General features: G+C 42.1%; 1 protein-coding gene across 2 annotated transcripts; it reads right to left on the reverse strand.

Moving 5' to 3' along the window:
* Positions 1 to 4,725: 4,725 nt before the first annotated feature.
* fam169b (family with sequence similarity 169 member B) lies at positions 4,726 to 16,249 on the reverse strand. 2 transcript variants are annotated; one of them, XM_007908355.2, is made up of 9 exons: positions 15,956 to 16,248; positions 15,719 to 15,841; positions 11,300 to 11,436; positions 10,077 to 10,176; positions 9,053 to 9,138; positions 8,343 to 8,514; positions 7,712 to 7,894; positions 6,536 to 6,664; positions 4,726 to 5,996 (listed from the first exon to the last, which is right to left on the reverse strand). In XM_007908355.2, exons 2-9 carry the CDS (start codon positions 15,747 to 15,749, stop codon positions 5,773 to 5,775), a joined length of 1,062 nt encoding a protein of 353 aa, XP_007906546.1. In that variant the 5' UTR covers positions 15,750 to 15,841; positions 15,956 to 16,248; the 3' UTR covers positions 4,726 to 5,772. The 2 variants fall into 2 exon arrangements, with proteins under 2 accessions (XP_007906546.1, XP_007906554.1); XM_007908363.2 differs by lacking the exon at positions 6,536 to 6,664 and having other exon boundaries at positions 15,956 to 16,249.
* Between the last annotated feature and the right edge of the window lie 1,049 nt (positions 16,250 to 17,298).

Below are 17,298 nucleotides of genomic sequence, written 5' to 3' on the forward strand. Positions count from 1 at the left end.
ACTGGATTGAGAATGTTGCTTTATCACCAGCCCTGCTAACAGACACATCACCATGCTTCAGTTCCTTCCTGAACTGCTATTGTTAAAAAGGTTTCTATTGACGGAGCCAATGAGTCACAGATACAGACATTTGCACTGATGGAAAACATGCCTTGGTAGGTCCAGAACTGGAAAGTTGTAATGGCACCTCTGGTACTTCACATGAGTTTGTGGGACACTGCTGTGCACAACTGGTTGCTGCGATTTATGCACAAAATACAGTTGCTCCACTTTACAATATATTCTGTGAAGTGCTTTGAGACATCTCAACGACTTGATAAGGTGCTGTATCAAGTGCGACGATTATTATTATTCTATGAGCCACTACACTGAGTGTCTGCAAGGTATTCCACTGCGGTGAATCAAGATAGGGGGGGATGCAACTGAGCCCAATCCTGCTTTGACCCCACACCTACATTCCTCCTGGGATCTCCAGACTGTACACTGAGGAATCAATAGCGGATTCTGATTATTAGGAAGGGTGGTTATGGCTTTGACAAAGGGATTCATTTAAGAAACTACATGAAAGATACTATACACATCCACTTTGTTGTTGTTGGATGCTGCAATGGGGAATATTGCAGGGTAGCTATTCTGGAAGGAAGAGATGAATGGTCTTCATCTGAACCTTCACAACTACTGCAACAACTACTACAAGAACAAATTGCATTTATATAACGTCCTTCCTGTGGGGTAGCCTTTCAGAGCACAGACAGTGTCTTGCGATTGAGGGGAATCATTAGAACCATCATTCTCCTAACAAGAAGGTTAAATAACAAATAGATGTCCAAAGAAATGAATTCACATTCACAGTCTCCCTGGACTGCAAGGTTAAGAGCTATAAACATGGTTTATCCTAAGCAATCAAAAGCCCAGTCAATCAAGACCTGGTTCCATCAATTAATTTTTGATGCATTTTTAAATTTCAGTCCATAAACTGCCAATGAGTAAAGCTATTCAGTATGGGAGTAAGTGGGTGGGGGAGAAAGAGAAAGAATGGTGGGGGAGAAGCTATTAATGTCAAGAAAGTTTAAAAGGGTGTAGAGAACAGTGAGGAAACTGGTTAATATAAAGGAAGGTTTTGAAGAGGAAAGTAATGAAGCATTCAACGTTGAGATAAACGGAACAACATGCAGTTTTAAAAATAATTATTAGCTGTACACTGAAGAGACCCAGCAGAGAAAATAATTAACGGTTATAAATAATTTGTGTTTCGCTCAATCAAGACTAAGCACTGATCATCCATGACTCAAATCATATAAACAAGAACAAATTGAAAAGGTTATTCCTACCTTCATAGGACAAATCTTTCTATGTATTCTAGTCACATGAATTTTCATACAGGTCAATTATTCCACGTCCCTGAAATAGTAAATATCATAACAAGTGAGTCACTCAGTTTAAAAAATGTTTTTTTTTAGTTTGGTTGATAAAGTCACTGCACCAGCACAGCAATGAGGCTTACCCAGTCAGTTACAGGGGGTGGGCTAATGGTCATTGGATAGTGATTAGAATCTTCAGCTGATTTTTCCCTTCCATAGCCTAAGGGCATTAAAGTCAACTGCAGCTTCAGCTGAGATTAGTTAACTCAGTACTAGTAACTCAGGCTAGAGATTGAAGCTGGTCCATTCTGGTCTGTAGGGCTCTGTCCCACACCAGATTGATCCATTGGGGATATGCAACACAGATTTTGTTTTTTTTTAGATTTTAATCTTCCTTTCACAAGGGATCTATGACATGGTGATTATTGAATCTAGCAATCTTTTCATTACACCAATGGCATTTCTTCATTATCAATAAGAAACTAATAGATCGCTAATTTTAATAGTTGTTGTAGGATTGACCTCATGGGTCAGATATTGTATCAATAGGCATTCCTTCCTTTACCAGAAGAACGCTGCTTTAAAATTACCTAATTTAGCAGCGAGTGAACATAGGTAGTGTTCTAAATATACAAAAGCAGATTAGATTTCCTCTTTTCCATCTCCTCCCCCAACGCACGTTTTACTGCCAAAAATGTCCCCAAGGCACTGACAATAGATCTGAGTTATTGTATCAGGAGAAAGGAGACTGTTACTCAGACGTATTGAACCTGATAGGAATATAGAACAGCTGCCTGCCTCTGGTGTCAGGTCACTGCTGCATTCACCTCAGATGAGAAGATAAAAAGGATCAGCAGGAGAGTAACCTTTAATAGTGTAACGTCATGTTCTCTTACCTCAAATGGGATTGATTGACTTTGAAAGACAACATAGCACCAGTCAACACACATTCGCTGAATACCATCTATGTAGAGCCCTCAGTCACTATGCACCGTCCTCTGGAACCCACTCCCAAATTTCTTTGTCTTATTTATGCCTTCTCGCCCTCCTTCCAAAATTCTTTTAAAACATCAAGTGTAGGAGGAAAAGGAATAGAGAGAGAGGCGAGGAGTTCAACAGTCTCAAGGTCCAGGGGAGGAGAATATAGTTGATTCGGGGAGGGTGGAGAGTTTGGATTGGAATGGGACATATAAAGTTTGAGACTGCTTCAAAGTAGGAAAGACCTCTTTCTGATCTACCTGGACATGGGTGCCAGGTGCCATGCAGGAGCTTTCGTTTTGGTGAAGTTTGTTCTTTGAAGTTTCCCTTGTTTCAAGAGAAGATAGGAAATGAAAACGGCTTAATCTGGCCCTCCCAGGTCAGGTTACAGCACAGCTGAGATGTAGCGCAAAGTTTCCTCTACACACTCCCACCTTCAAGTGCAAACTAGGAAGAACGCTCTGTATGATTGACAATTCAGTATCCAATATGGGTGCTGTGAAGATGTGGCTCACTAAAACCTGAGCTCATTTCACAGAAGATCCTTACGAACAGAGGACTGAATCAGCCTGGTTTGGATTTTAATTAAGGTTACAGGCGGTATTTCTTCATTAAGCAGTAACAAAATAGTTTTGTACAATTTCACCCACACTAAGAATAATGAAAAATGGACATCCATCATTTGTGCTTTTGAAATAGGTGAGAACCAAGTGTAGGATCCCTAAATTGCTCAATTCAAGTGAGTTTGTTCAGAATTCAAGGAAATCATTTCTCTGCTCAATGAGACAAGAAACTGTCATCACAAAACAGGGTGGAGGACCCAGAGACACTGGAGCCCAGACAGCTGATAGTGGTACCTCAGTTTGTCTGCAAGAGACAGGAATGCCTCCCAATGTCAGTCTTCAGACCATTGCTACAGCCGACTCCCCATCAGTTACACTGTCTGGAAGGCAGATAAATATTTTCTTCCTAAAGATGTGCGATAGCTCAGAAGCAACAATGCTCAGGATCATTCAATAAGTGATGTCAGTCTCTCCCGCAACCAATTTAATTCCAATATCCCCTGGGGCTTGCGCAATAATTTATTCACATTAAAATATTCATCATGGTTTTCCCTTCTATTTTGATACCTGCTTTGTACGTGTGTAACCATCGTCTCCCTCATTCCTTCCCTATTGGGTATGTCTGGGCTTCCTTTAGGATCAAGAAACAGTTAGAAATGTGTCTTGAAGTGGGTTTTAAGATCAGGAAAAGGAGGCTCAGGGCAAAGAGGTTTTGGGAGGAGGAGTTCCAGAGAGCAGGTGCAAAGGGCTTAAGGCACAGCCACCGATTGTAGGGCAGAGTAGTATACCAGAGTGGGAACAGAGGAAAGCCAGGATAGGAGAATAAAGCTAAAGGAGATTGTAAAGGCAGAGAGACACAATAGTGTAGGTATATTAAAGATCTCTGAACTAGAGAGAGGAAGAGACAGACAGGAACTTGTTCTTGATCACTATCCAATAACAATCTTCCCCCTGGCGATACTACACACCAGAGGCCACTGCACGCCTGACTGTGTATCAAACAGCCTAAAAGCTTTCCACAATTTTGTTAATTTATCCCCAGGGTACAATAGATGACACATGCTGCAATTGAGGGCTGGAGTGGTGAATGTCTCCCGGAGGTGGGCTTTCTGTTAATACAACACTCTGTCATTCTGTAACAAGCAGAGCAATATTTTATCAGAGGAGCTCCCTAGTGTGAGGATTACCATACATACTTTAGTCCAGTCTCAAACATTGACATTGCTGCAATCAGTGATACTAGATATGGGGGGAGATGAACATCTGTAGGTTCAACACCAAGTGTATTTAGGTCCAGCACCATATGTCTGTGCGAATATTCCATCGATCATGTTTTATTAACCCTTGCGCTGTAAGTTCAGAGTCGTCATTGCTTTGTGTCCACTTGCAAATAATAGATCAATGAACACTGAGAATGTGTGGATGAGTAGGTAGCCACAAATTTTGAAAGGTCATTAAAAACTAGTACGAGTGTTTTAACAATTGTATATTTAATTTACCGTCTAATTTCTCCCTCTTATTTTTCATGTGCTGAACTGCTGTCACTCTCAATTGCCTCTACCCCCACTGGAGTGTTTGTACTGTCGGAGGGAAGGTGAATATTTGGACATCAATTGAGCATAGGTTCAGACTCTGCTCTACTGCTCTCCATTCCCACCATCCCCACCCACCCCACTCCCAGTTATCTTAGTCACACATGAAGAACAGCAACTTGGATGAAATGGACCTTGCCATGTCATCACTGTAGGAGAGGGAAGGAGGTAATTGGAGAAGAATAAAATGAATGACAAGTAGGGCCTGAAAATATAGCATTTAAAAACCAAATGTAACTGGGCTAATCTGTTTATTAACAAAACTGTAGGACTTCCAATGCAATTTGCTGACTTAAACATGAGAAAAACGCATTTCAGGAAGGCCAGTAAAGGTGGTTTTGTGACCGTCGTTTTACTTTCTGACCTTCTGTCAGACTTTATGCAGTTTTTCCTCAGCCGAAAAACAGGTTTAAAACAAAAAAGGCAGTGGTGATCGTAACTTCCTTTTGCAAATATCGCATTTACAACCCGTAAAAACTAAAATAAAAAAGCTAGCTGTGGAACAGATGTTCTCACTATTGCAGAAGTAAACTTGTACGAGATACAAGGACTGTGCCTCCCTCTATTGGTTTGTTCTCTAATAACACTACAGATTTTCTTCAGAAGTACTGACATGTGCCTATGCTACAAGTTTCTCTGTTCATTTTAATTCATAGGTACATCCCCACAGTTGGAGAAACACAGGCTGTTTTGAGGAAAAAAGGAATCAATATCAGCTCGAGCGGATGGAAAATTTAATATATTTCTATTGCATTTTTATGTTAAACTGTAGCAAAGCTCTTCACAATTGCTGTTAAGTCTAGTGCTTTTTGTTTATAACAAAGTTCCACAAACAGCCACGAGGTGCATAAGCAATTTTTCTGGAAGACTGGTTGCCAGAAAACCAGAATAAAATCCTTTCTTTTCTCAGATAGTATTATGTAAATGCAAATGCTTGGTTTACAGCATCTGATCTGGAGGACGGTATCTCTCACACTGTACCCTCAGTACAACGCTGGAAAGTCAAACCAGACTGTGAGCTGAAGACCCTATATTGAACTTGAACCGACAGCCTAATGATCCAGAAGTGAGTATTGCCGATTGAGCCAAGTTGACCACTCAGTCTAAAGATCATTGTATGAAAGTGTACATTTGTGTATATGGCTCTGATGCTCTCTGTGGCTGAATACTTCACAAATCTGGCTTCAGATGCTATGCATCTGCAGCCTATGTATACCGGACACAATGAAAAGATTTTAATCCTGCAGCGATGAGACTTGCCAATGATTTGTCTTGCTTTCAATTAGACACTTCTGAGAAGTCCTCGATCTTCCGTTTCCTCTTCAGCCTTTTCTCCATAGGAGTTTTGTCGTCGCTGTTGTTTTCTGAGATGTCAGGCAGGCTGGATCCTCCTGGATTTCCTCCTTTTGAAGCTGCGACTCCAATCCGTCCCTCACAGCCTCTCTCCTGTCCCTCCTCTTCATCTTCAGTGTGCATTGTGAGGGTGCTACTATCAGGGGCTCCTGAAATCAAACGTTAATAATAATCCTTGCATTTGAAATAGCGCCATTTCACATTGGAAGTATATCTCAAAGCGCTTCACAGGTATTATTGTGAAACAGAGTGATTGTATCTTTGTAGGCAAATGGAGCAGTAGAATTGCGCACAGCAATGTCTCACTAAAAGCCACAGAGCAAGTGACCAACTTTATTTTATGAAGGATTGTTGATCAGGACACTGGGAAAAACTCCCTTCTCTTTTCGAATAGTGCCATGGCATCTTTGACGTCCAACTGAACAGTAAGACAAAACTTTGGTTTAATGCCTCATCCAAAAAACGCACCCCCCCCATCCTCCCACACAGCACCACATTGGAGTGTCATTTTAAACTTTGTGAGTAGAAGCCCCAATGCGGGATTTGAACCCAGAACCTTGTGACTCAGAGACGAGAACGCTACCCCTGCTTTTTCTGACAGAGGATTAAAATGATCCCTCAGTAGCTATAATCCTCCCTCTTAACAAGTTTGGTGGGAAGACGGGTAACTAAATAATTCAGAACTTACTGACTGGGGAATTTTGTCCCATGTGGATTGTTAACCACACATTTGCTCGTTGACCAGGATATCCTGGGACTTCCACTTCCCACAGATGTTCCTGCTCATCGGGGTGTGACTGTAAATACTTGTGACAAACTGTAAGAGAAAGGCCCGTCCACCATCATTTTACACATGAGAAGGGAAGATTCAAATCAGTCATCTTCATTGTCCAATTGCTAAGTTTTACTTACTTCCCCTAAATAATAATGTATTCAATATGATACATCACTTACAACATTGAAACATCACCTCATCATTTCATAGGGAATTGCTTTCAAGTGCAGTGACTATTAATAAATAAGTGTGACAACCATTTTATGTGTAGCAAGGTGCTATAAGCAGCCTTAATGATGACAAATTTATCTGCAAGATTATCAGGACAAACTCCCTTCCTCTTTCATAATAATGTCAATAGAACGCTTAATGTCCAACGAAACAAACAAATTTTATCCTTTGTTTAGCATCTCATTGACTGACCAAACGAAATCTACAGGATAGCATCTATCAATGCAGCACTATTTTGTGTTAACTCTGGACTGAGTTCAAGTCTCTATTAGGGTTTTCGTCCAACAATCTTCTGACACAGAGGCAAGATTGCTACCAAATGAACCACAATGACTCAGGCTGAATGGTCACACACTTTAGCACAAGTGGTCATTCTTGATGTGTGAACCTAGAGAATGAATTGGGACAACAACAACAACAAAATTACATTTATAGAGCGCCTTTCACGTCGGGAGGATGTCCCAAAGCGCTGACCAATCAGGTGTCAGGGCCCGAGCATGGGGGAGGGGTGGTGTAGGGATGAGGGAAGCCAGAGAGGTGGGAGGGAGACCAAAGGCTCGGTCGAAGAGAAGGGTCTTGAGACCGGCCTTGAAGGAAGCAAGGGAGGAAGCAAGGCGAAAGGACCATGGGATGGAGTTCCAGAGTGTGGGGGCAGAGAGGCTGAAAGCCCTGCCACCGATGGTAAGGCGGGTCGGGCGGGAGACATGGAGCAGGCCAGAGGGGTGAGGCAGTGGTGGAGTCTGGCAATGACAAGACCAATTGCAGATCCCAACTGCTGCTCGGACTGAAATCCCTAACTCACCACAAACCAGGGATCAACATTAGCACTATGTAAAGCACTGGCTAAAATTTCCAAACCTTTGTACATGGTTGGGGAGATGGGATGACTGATGCCCAATTCATGGTCCTCGGGAAAGGTGCAACGGAAATCGTGCAGGATTTGCAACCCAAAGCCAAGTCGCCGGTATTTCCTTCTCACAAACACGGTGTCCAACACAGACAACTGGTAACATTGGCTGGTGCAATCATCGCACAGACTACCTGGGACACAAAGCAAAAACAGATCTTCCAAGCACAATGTCCTTTTCACTAAATTTTTCAGCTAATTGTTTTGCGAGCATGCTCTAAACATCACTTTCCTGAAGTGCTAACTCATGCTGGTACGGATTCACCAAGACTGGTTTCCTTCCACTAAGTCAACAGTATTTACTTGCACTAGATACTGTAGAAACACTATGTTCAGCAAATTTTTGTTTCATGCAGCAGACCTGCCTTCCAGTTTGTGTCTCTTCATTTTCGTGCAACCTGAATGATCTGCTTCTCCTGTCCACTTTATTAAAGGTAACAGGAATTTGGGATGAGAGTGGATAGCTCCATTGGATCAGGTAGCAATATTGTGGGCTCATTGTGTCAAACTGTCCTCCTCTGTGATGACTGATGTTTTAGACAAGATAGTTCATATGACCCCCCAAAGTGACTGACTGATTACCTTTCAATTTTACTGTATAAAAACCAGCTGCTTCTCCCTGCTGCCAGAAAACCTTGGCATATTCATTAGCAGGGTGAATGAGGAATGGAACATCACCAGGGGATGTCTCCCAGAGTCCGCAGATAATTTGGTTTAAAACATAAAGCACAATCCGTTCCCCAATTGATCGAACCTGAAACAGAAAGTCCAAAACCCATTCACTGAAAACGTTTTCCTCTCCATCAGTTTTCTTCTCTCTTGAACAAACTTGACTCTTTTTTCTTCCTAACATGGCCTTTTTTATCCCCCCAAGGGTGAAGCTGGACGATGAGTGTTGGCAATGTATTTGATTGTAGTGGCATCTCAACCAAGTCTCTGGATAGTAACCAGGAGGGAGAAACGTGAGCTCATACTGAGACACTGGAACTCTCTGCCTCAACTCCTACTTGTCCATCTTCACATTCATGCCTGAAAATCTTCCTCTTTGACTGCTTATGGTCACCTCCCCTCTCCCCCTGGCTCAGGTGTCAAGTTCTGCCATTGTTAAGCCCTCTGAGACATTACCCTGCGTTAAAGGTGCTATATAAATGCAAGTTGTTGTAATATATTCTCTCTCTAAACCAGGGCACCGAAACCCAATTGTAATCACAACTGCTGCCCGTTCCAAGTTCAATTAACTCAGGAGATTAAGCTAGTTGACATTAAAAGTTTTCCCTCAGAGTGACTCTCACCTGCACCAGGTTCTGTCTCGAGGAGTTGGATGTTTTGAGAACATCTTCTACTGACCACCACTTTCCATTCAGGTGCAGAGCTAACACTGGAAGAGGAAAGCAGTGTACATGAATTGAGACACAGTAAGCGAAAGAAAGAACTCAAATTTGTAACACTTTTTTGTCCCAAAACGTCACCTAATTTAGTGTTGTGATTGCTTTTTAGGCGAATATAGCAGCCACAGCAAGGTTCCACAAGCAGCTATGCGCTGAATGACCGATTAATCTGGAGCGTTATTAGCCAAGACATCAGCGCAAATGCCCTTTTCCAATAGTATCATGGGATTTTTAATATCCACCTGAACAGGCAGACGGATCTCAGTTTAATATGTAACCTGAAGGATGGCAACTTCGGCAAATCAGTGCTCTCCCGCCACCCTCCCAGTGTCAGCCAGCATTAGGCTCAAACCCATATCTTTGTATGGGTTTGTTATTTAGAGGCAAGAAAGCGATAAACTGAGCCAAACCGACACCTAAATAAGGGTCCATCCTCCCAACAGTACAGGACAAACATCGAGGCAGAGGCTCGAACGTAAAACCTGCTCACTTCTGTCAGAGGTATGCAGAAAGTATCAAGGTGATTTGTTCTATTGTGCGCACTGATCAATGACTAAAACAGAAAACAATATACAGCTCTCTTTCACCATCTATTGGTAAATAACTGGTACTGAATTTAAGAATTTTTAAAAATCCCCCAGTTTTACGGCTAAAATTGCGGAAGAAATTTCAGGGAACCGATACTTATTTCCTTTAATTCCTTTGTTTCTTTTTTCGACTCGATTCCTTTGTTGGGAGGTTGTTCTACATGACTACTATGCCATGTGGAAAAAACGTCCACTGATTCAAGTACGACTTCCAGCCGTTTCATTCTGCACCTTGTGGTATTATTTGAACGCTGGCTGTGGGCTATTTGTCTCTAGGTTCTCGACTTGCAGAAGAAAGGTGTCTAGGGCTCTTAGTTAGGGAAGAGTCTGCCATTACTGACCTGTTTGTTGTTCTTTTGGTTTGAAGAGAATCAGCACTACATGCTCAGAGTTCTCTCTGCACGTAGATAGCCAGGATACTGATGATTTTCTGATGGGAATCTGAAAGAACAGACACGCTTCAATCACCCTGTGCTCTTTCTTCAGGTGCCCATACCAGATCTTTTCCCAGGAAGATCGTATTGGCCCTGGGGGTCAATTATGCCACTGTCAGTTTTGTGTTATTTCTTAAAAGGATTTCTTAATAAGAAATCCCATAGTCCATGATAGTTTACTCATGGGAACGCTGTTCCAACTCAATCTACTTTCAGAATAAGATTGCCTTCAGTCCTGGAAGGAAAATTATCCACAAATAGCCTGTAACAAGCAGACAAATCGTTACTCAAATCCATGGCTGTTTTTGGAACCTTGCTGTGCTCAGATTGGCTGCTATTTCTATATATAATAATAATATACATTCTATAGTCCTGTAGCATATTGGTTTGAGCACTCGTGAGCGAGAGGACCTGAGTTTGATTCCCAGGCAGGGTGAAACCTTAGGCAAGTTTCCTTTATCCACATGCCGTTGTTTACCTAGCAGTAAGTAGTAACCTGGTTGTCAGTTGATTGGTGGATTGCTTTTCCGGGGATAATAATCCCTTCCAAAAAAAAAATTTGGTCACTCAGTCCACGACTGTTTGTGGGACACTGCTGTGGGCTATTGGCTGCCGTGTTTCACCCACAAAAAACAGTCCGTGAAGCGCTTTGAGACATCTCAACTCAACAACTTGAAATCAAATGTAAGGATTACTATTATCATTACTAATACACAGTCACTGCACAGCAATTACCCGTGAAGTGCTTTGAGTAGTTTTGATGTTATAAGTGCTATTTCAAATGCCAAAATGATTATTAATTATTATTATTATAAAGGACTTTCAGAGAAATAGTAGGCTCTCGTATAGTTTAATATAGTACCCGCAGAGGTAGAAACATTACACTTGCAATTCCACACACGCCCTCCAGAGAGCAATCCAACACTGGGATTATTTTCTGTCAGTACAGTAGCCAACACAGTAAGGTCGTGAATTCTGCAAGTTTTTAAAAAATATTTATTGGATAACTATTCCCATGGCTTAGCAAGCTTTTTTTTGCAGCAAATAGCAAAGCCTTACATCCCAAGAAGGTCCCAGCTCCAATTCCTGGCCTGTGCTCAGCAAGATGAAATTATAGTGTAACTAGATACCTTTTCTCCTGTGAGCAAACTGAAGTATTGAGCCCCAGGACAGTCTGTGCTGTGAAGTTTGGATACGTACTCCTCTGATGACTGCCTCAACATATCCCAGCTCCAGCTTGTTAAAGCATCCACTGGATAGCATGGCCCTAAAAGGAATGATGAGAAAAACTAAAATAGGCAGTTACAAACCGTATAAAGAGTCACCATTATCTGATCAGTCTTATTAAAACAATAGCTTAGAGTCATACCACACTGTAATGAATAACCTGCAAATGTTTAGTCATACTTTTGATATACGCCTCAGTAAAGTGAAAAATCCCCAACTAAGAGTATTGGCAGAGAACAACTATTTGCACATATATAGCACGTCTTACATTGGATGAATATCTAAAAATGCTTCAGAATAATGATGGGAGCAGAGAGGGGCTGGGGCTGGCAGGGGAGTTTGAGGGCACTAGCCTTTGGTCAAGTTTTTGTTTTGGAGAGTGGAAAGTCACAAAGTCAAAGGATTTTGTGAGCGGGTTTCACAGAGCGTTGTCATGGTGACTTCTCTATGTGAAGCAGGTTTGAGTTAGAGCGGAAGGAGGAGTGGGGTGGGGGGGTAAGGTCACCGAGCTGGTCCGCAGGTGAACAATTCCTAACTGGGTCGGATTATCAAAGACGAGGGGGAAAAAAACATTTTGGAGGCTTTGTAAGGCTTTTAAATCGTGAAAAACTTGTTTTTTTTTTTAAAAAATGTATTTTATGCTAAGCGGGTGAATGTTAAGCTGAGTTTCTCTCTCTGAGGCTTCCTTTCCCTTGTAAGGAGCCTAAGGGTTCAGTAGGGAACTATAAACATTGGCCATTATATCAGAGTGTTTCAGTAACCATGTTTGATGCCTAGTGGGGAATCCATAAACAGCATGCGTTATACAAGATCTGGCATACATCTGCAAAGTATATAGATATATAATATATAGTATGCATTAGCAAGTCCTACAATGAGCAAAACAGAAGGCAAGGCCAGAGTGCTTTCATACATGTTGCTGTGTAAATTTCATTCATGATCGGTTTAGAATTACAGCCGAGGAAGGCTAACAAATGGTGACACTTATCTTCAGATTTAGACTTGGGAGGCCAAGGATTCCTGACATTCCCACAATAACATCCTCTGATCCTGAGAGGCAGCCATCTTAAAGCAGTCTTTTGTCTCAAGCATCACAATACCAGGGCTTGCGTATTGCCTACAAGTAGGTGGATTGGGGAATGCGATCAAGGTAAAGTTTCTTTAAAAAATCAACTGTCAATCACAGGTTGGGCTCTCTAACCTGAGCTGTCAATCACAGGGTGGGCTCCATAAATCTTAAAACACAAGTTTTAACACATCAGCTTTGATGTAGCACTTCATCACATCGTCAAAACATCTCAAAGTGCTTCACGGGATATTAGCGTAAAGTGGTGACTTTATTTTGTAGGCAAACACTGCTGCCAATTTGCACACAGCGATATCCCACAAACAGTCATTAAGTGGATTACCAATTTTATTTAGGGATTGTTGGCCAGGACACTGGGAGAAACTCTTGTCTTCAAGCGTGCGCATAGGATCATTAATGTCCACCTGAACAGGCAGACCAGACTCGAGTTTAACATCTCTCCTGAAGGACAGAAACTCTGACAATGTAGTGATGCACACCTGATTATTGCATTGGTGTCAGCCTTGAAAAAAAAAAATCCCAACGTGGCACTTGAACTGACAAACGTTTGATTCAAGATGTGAAATTGCTACCAACTAAGCCAGGATGACACCTGGTTAGTGCACAGGTAGCAGTATTTGCAGCTTTGGTTTTAATCAGTTGTTGGTCTAGGAATATTCAAGTTCATATTGTAAGACGATTTGAAGATGTTTCTCTTGCGAGAAAGGAACCGGATTGTAATCTTGCAACTGGTGATGGAGTATGGTCCTTTTATACATGTATTACCAGGAATCCAACCTGCTGTGGCTCTAAACCTTAATGTTTACAAAGATCGGTGGTGGGGGAAATAGTGTTTGACTGCTGGTGATTGGGTGCATTTGCATCCAGTACTTGACGATCAAGTGGTACATCAACAACAACTTGCACTTATATCGCGCCCTCCACGCAGGGTACCGTCTCAGGGCGCTGAACAGTGGAGGAGCCTGACTCCGAGCTGGGAGGCGAGTTGGTTGTAAGCACTGTAACACGATCGAAGAGGAAGGTTTTCAGGCACTGAATTTGCAGGACTTCAGGCGGTAGATGTACAGCAGTACAATAATGGGCATGTAATCAAGTTTTCTTGGCATTGGTGAAGGTGCTGATATATGTGTCTGCTCTCTGGCAGCTTACAGCAGGAGGGAAGTATCTGCGTTCCACGGCAGCTCAGTGCTGAGTACACACTCCTGTTGTCTCTGCCAGTGTAATGCAGGACAGGCTCCCTGTTGGGAAGCTCAAGTTCTTGTCAGCATTATTAGGCATTGAGCCACAAGAATGCCTGTTTTTTTAGGATTGCAAGGCTGAAAATCATGGGTTAAAATAAGCTCCTTTCCTGCAACTGCTTTCGAACCAAAACAATCACAAGAGTTGTGTCTATCATCATGCTGTGTGTAAACAGGGTTGGTGAATCGGAAAGCTTCCTCAATGGCTTAGGTGGAGTTGATGTAAATTTAATCCCTGGTCTGCATGGAGTTAGCCTGAACCCAGCTGGGGTAGGAGTTGGCCCTGTGCCTCTTTGTGAGGGGGAAGCATTTTGCAGAGATGCCTCCTCTGGATCACTATCCAGTGACATGCTGTTGGAAAGCGTCTGTGGGTGTGTGGGTGTGTGTGCATTCATGTGTGTGTGGGTGTGGGGGGGTGTGCGAGCATTCACGGGTGTGATGGGTTGAGAACAGGATCAGGCTCAGCTGGGATCCTCCTTTGCCCACTTGCTGGCACTTACTGTCGAGCCTAAAACATGAAGAACATTGGGCAGAGTAGCTGACAGCGGCTATCAGTGCGAAACATTACCCCAGAACATGCCAACGCTTTTCAGAAACAAGAGTAAAAATTGGAGGAAAGGGGTGGAGAATGTTAGAGGTGATGAGACGTGCAGCTGGGTTTCATAGTTGAAAGTAAAAATTAACTTTTTTAAAAAATATCACATCTGTTCTCATGTCTAAAGCTTAGTGTGAAACAAAGAATGCAAAAAAAAATAAACTTCTCACATTAATTTAACATAAGAACATAAGAAATGCGAGACGAAAAAAGACCAAGGTCCATCTAGTTTGCCTTTCATCTTCCTGGCGATTGCATGGACATATATCCCAAACTACCTATTTACTATATCCCACAATGTTATTTCTTAAAGGAAAACTATCTAATTTGTGTTTGAAAGAATCGACACTTACTGTTTCAACCGTCTCCCTAGGGAGCCTGTTCCACAGGTTCACTATTCGTTCACTGAAATAGTGTTTGTGTAGATTCATTCTGAATTTACCCCACTTCAATCGCCAGCCGTGTCCTCTGGTTCTACTATTCTGGGTTGAAATAGCCTGTCATGCTCTATATTATCTTGCCCCTTTAGAATCTTAAAAACAGCAATCACATCGCCTCTCAATCTTCTCTTTTCCAGAGTGAACATGCCCAATTTACGTAGTCGTTCCTCATAGTCCAGTCCCTCCATTTTCTCAAACATTTTGGTTGCCCTCCTCTGTATCTTCCCCTTTATCCCTTCCTCGATTTCTCCAATATCGTTTTTGTACTGCGGCGAGCAGAACTGTACACAGTACTCTAAGTTTGGTCTCATCAATGATTTATAGTGACAGGATTACCCCACTATTTCGGCTTGCTCTTGATCTTTTGACACATCCCAACTTCTGGTCTGCTTTATTCACTGACACAGAACATTTCTCCACATTGAATTTCATCTGCCACCGATCTACCCAATTCGCAAGTATGTTCAAATCCTCTGTAACCTATCTTGTTCACTCAGTCATCATAAACTATAAATCAAAACTAATTGAGGCGAGTTGCATTGCTGAAAGCAGCAAACAACACATGCTCAGATAACTTCACTCTCTCAAGCAGATACTACTTGCAGGCGCCTTAAATTCTGTAAGCTTTGGCTTTGTGATACTTAGTTTTACAACACAGACTGACAGGATGGTGTGATGTCTTAGGTGCGTGTGTGGGGGGGGGGGGGGGAGAGACAGCGACCGCTGAGGTTACAGTAGTGAATAGCTCTGAGCAAATTCAACTTGTTTTCAGGTGTCACACACACAAACCGCCGTGGGAAGGATTTCCTTTCTCAACGTGTACTTTTTATTCTAATCTTGTCTCCGATCTAGCAGCACACGGTTTCAATTCCCCCAGATTGGTGTTATCAGATACCCTGTGTGTGTGTCACTGTGTATGAACCGACATCAAACCTGCCTAGAATGTCTCTTTAATCCCTTACCTCGCTCATTCTGCTCTCTGCTACCTTCCATCTTGTGTTCTCATTTCCTCTGGTTGCTCCTCCTCCTCCTCACAATGGCCTTAAGGTGGCCAGCTACCCAATATTCAAGTGCACACAGAACTTCTGAAAGACGCATTGTAATAAAGTATCAAAGCATGAAATATAACAAAATAATCAAAAAGTCATCAGTCACCTTAAAATCCATTAATTTGTAATTTGTTGTTTTTACACTTTTACCTGGTGGTGGGGGCAAAGGGGGTGTCGAGGGGGTTCTTTTCCTTCGCTAATTGTCTCATCAACTTTCCTCAATTCCACAGGTGGTTTCCCCACCCATTCAAACCCCTCAACTGATTTCTCCAATACGGCTTTCTGGGGTAGTGAATTCCAGATTCCACTCAACTCTGTAGAAATTCTCTCTCACTTCAATCCTAACCTATGGCCTAATTTAAAGGTTACCTCTTCATCACTGATTGACCTACCACCAAGGGATAGTCAGTGCTCACTGTTTATTTTGTCCATACCCCTTCATGATCTAAATAAGATCTATTTACATGGACCTGATTTTCATTACATTTCGATTTCTTTTAAGATTTCAGCATACCATAGTCTGGTGTGGTTTGTGTTTTCTGTTTTTAAAGGACGTTTTCTCTCTCTCTCTCTCCCTCTCTCCCTCCCTCATGTTGATTTTGGCTACTGAAGAGATAGCGTTGCAGCTGGAGACAGACAGGGTTTGAGCTTCAGTAGAAAGACCGCCCTGTTCCCTTCGGAAGCTGTTTACTCCCTCGAACATCACCCCAGGCATTGTTTTGTCTTTCTGGTCAACCACCTGATAGAACAGGTCTACTTGACGTTCCTGCTGCCAAGTGGGATTGAAAGAACGCAGCTGAGATTCAGCTTAGGGGCATGTCTTTTGAATATTGAATTGGATTTGACAAAAACAATTATTTGATCCACTTAACTCTTTTCGACCTAATGGTTTTCCAATAGATCTTTGTTGACAAACTCAACACCTGCTCTCCAATTATTCTCAATGTCTGTCAAATGCATAATGCATGTCTTCAATCTTATTATCAGTAAAATAAAGACTATTAGCAAGTTACCCCTGTGGCTTTACCCTTTTCTTCCCTCTGTTGGGAATGCCAAACTCGCCCTGGGGTACAAGTTCCAGGGATACCAGGAACCCATTGGTTCCTTGCCAAATTAGATATTCTTCCCTTGTCTATTAACTGTCAACAAGGTATGTGATCATGGGGATTAATGAGAGGAGGGATCTGAACTAATTCTGATCTCATCTTTATATGTGTAATTTTCAACAAAGTTTCCCATTATCGTGGCTGGAGATCTATGTATTTTAGAGATACAGACAGGTACAACATTTAGGACATAATTTGGGAACCCAATGTGACCTCTTATAGACATCTGCAGACCAGAAGTAAATCAAAGATTGAAACTGTTGGATTTTTACTTCTATTGTGTTTTTGTTTCTCCCCGTTGTTTGGCCTCCTGAAGGTGTTTTGGCTTCTTTTTTTCCTTCCACTGCAACAATTACTTGGATTTATATAGCATTTTTCAGCTAGACG

This window comes from Callorhinchus milii, unplaced genomic scaffold, assembly GCF_018977255.1.
Source record: "Callorhinchus milii isolate IMCB2004 unplaced genomic scaffold, IMCB_Cmil_1.0 Scaffold22, whole genome shotgun sequence".
Taxonomy (NCBI): Eukaryota; Metazoa; Chordata; class Chondrichthyes; order Chimaeriformes; family Callorhinchidae; genus Callorhinchus; species Callorhinchus milii.

Bases quoted from the DNA above. Each gene is read 5' to 3' on its own strand.
- fam169b (XM_007908355.2), bottom strand. From the start codon at position 15,749: ATGGAAGGTAGCAGAGAGCAGAATGAGCGAG. The intron at 10,177-11,299 runs GTATCTAGTTAC...CTGTTCTTTCAG, and splicing joins GTTTGCTCACAGGAGAAAAG to ATTCCCATCAGAAAATCATC. The intron at 5,997-6,535 runs GTAAGTTCTGAA...GTTTGATTTCAG, and splicing joins GGGACAAAATTCCCCAGTCA to GAGCCCCTGATAGTAGCACC.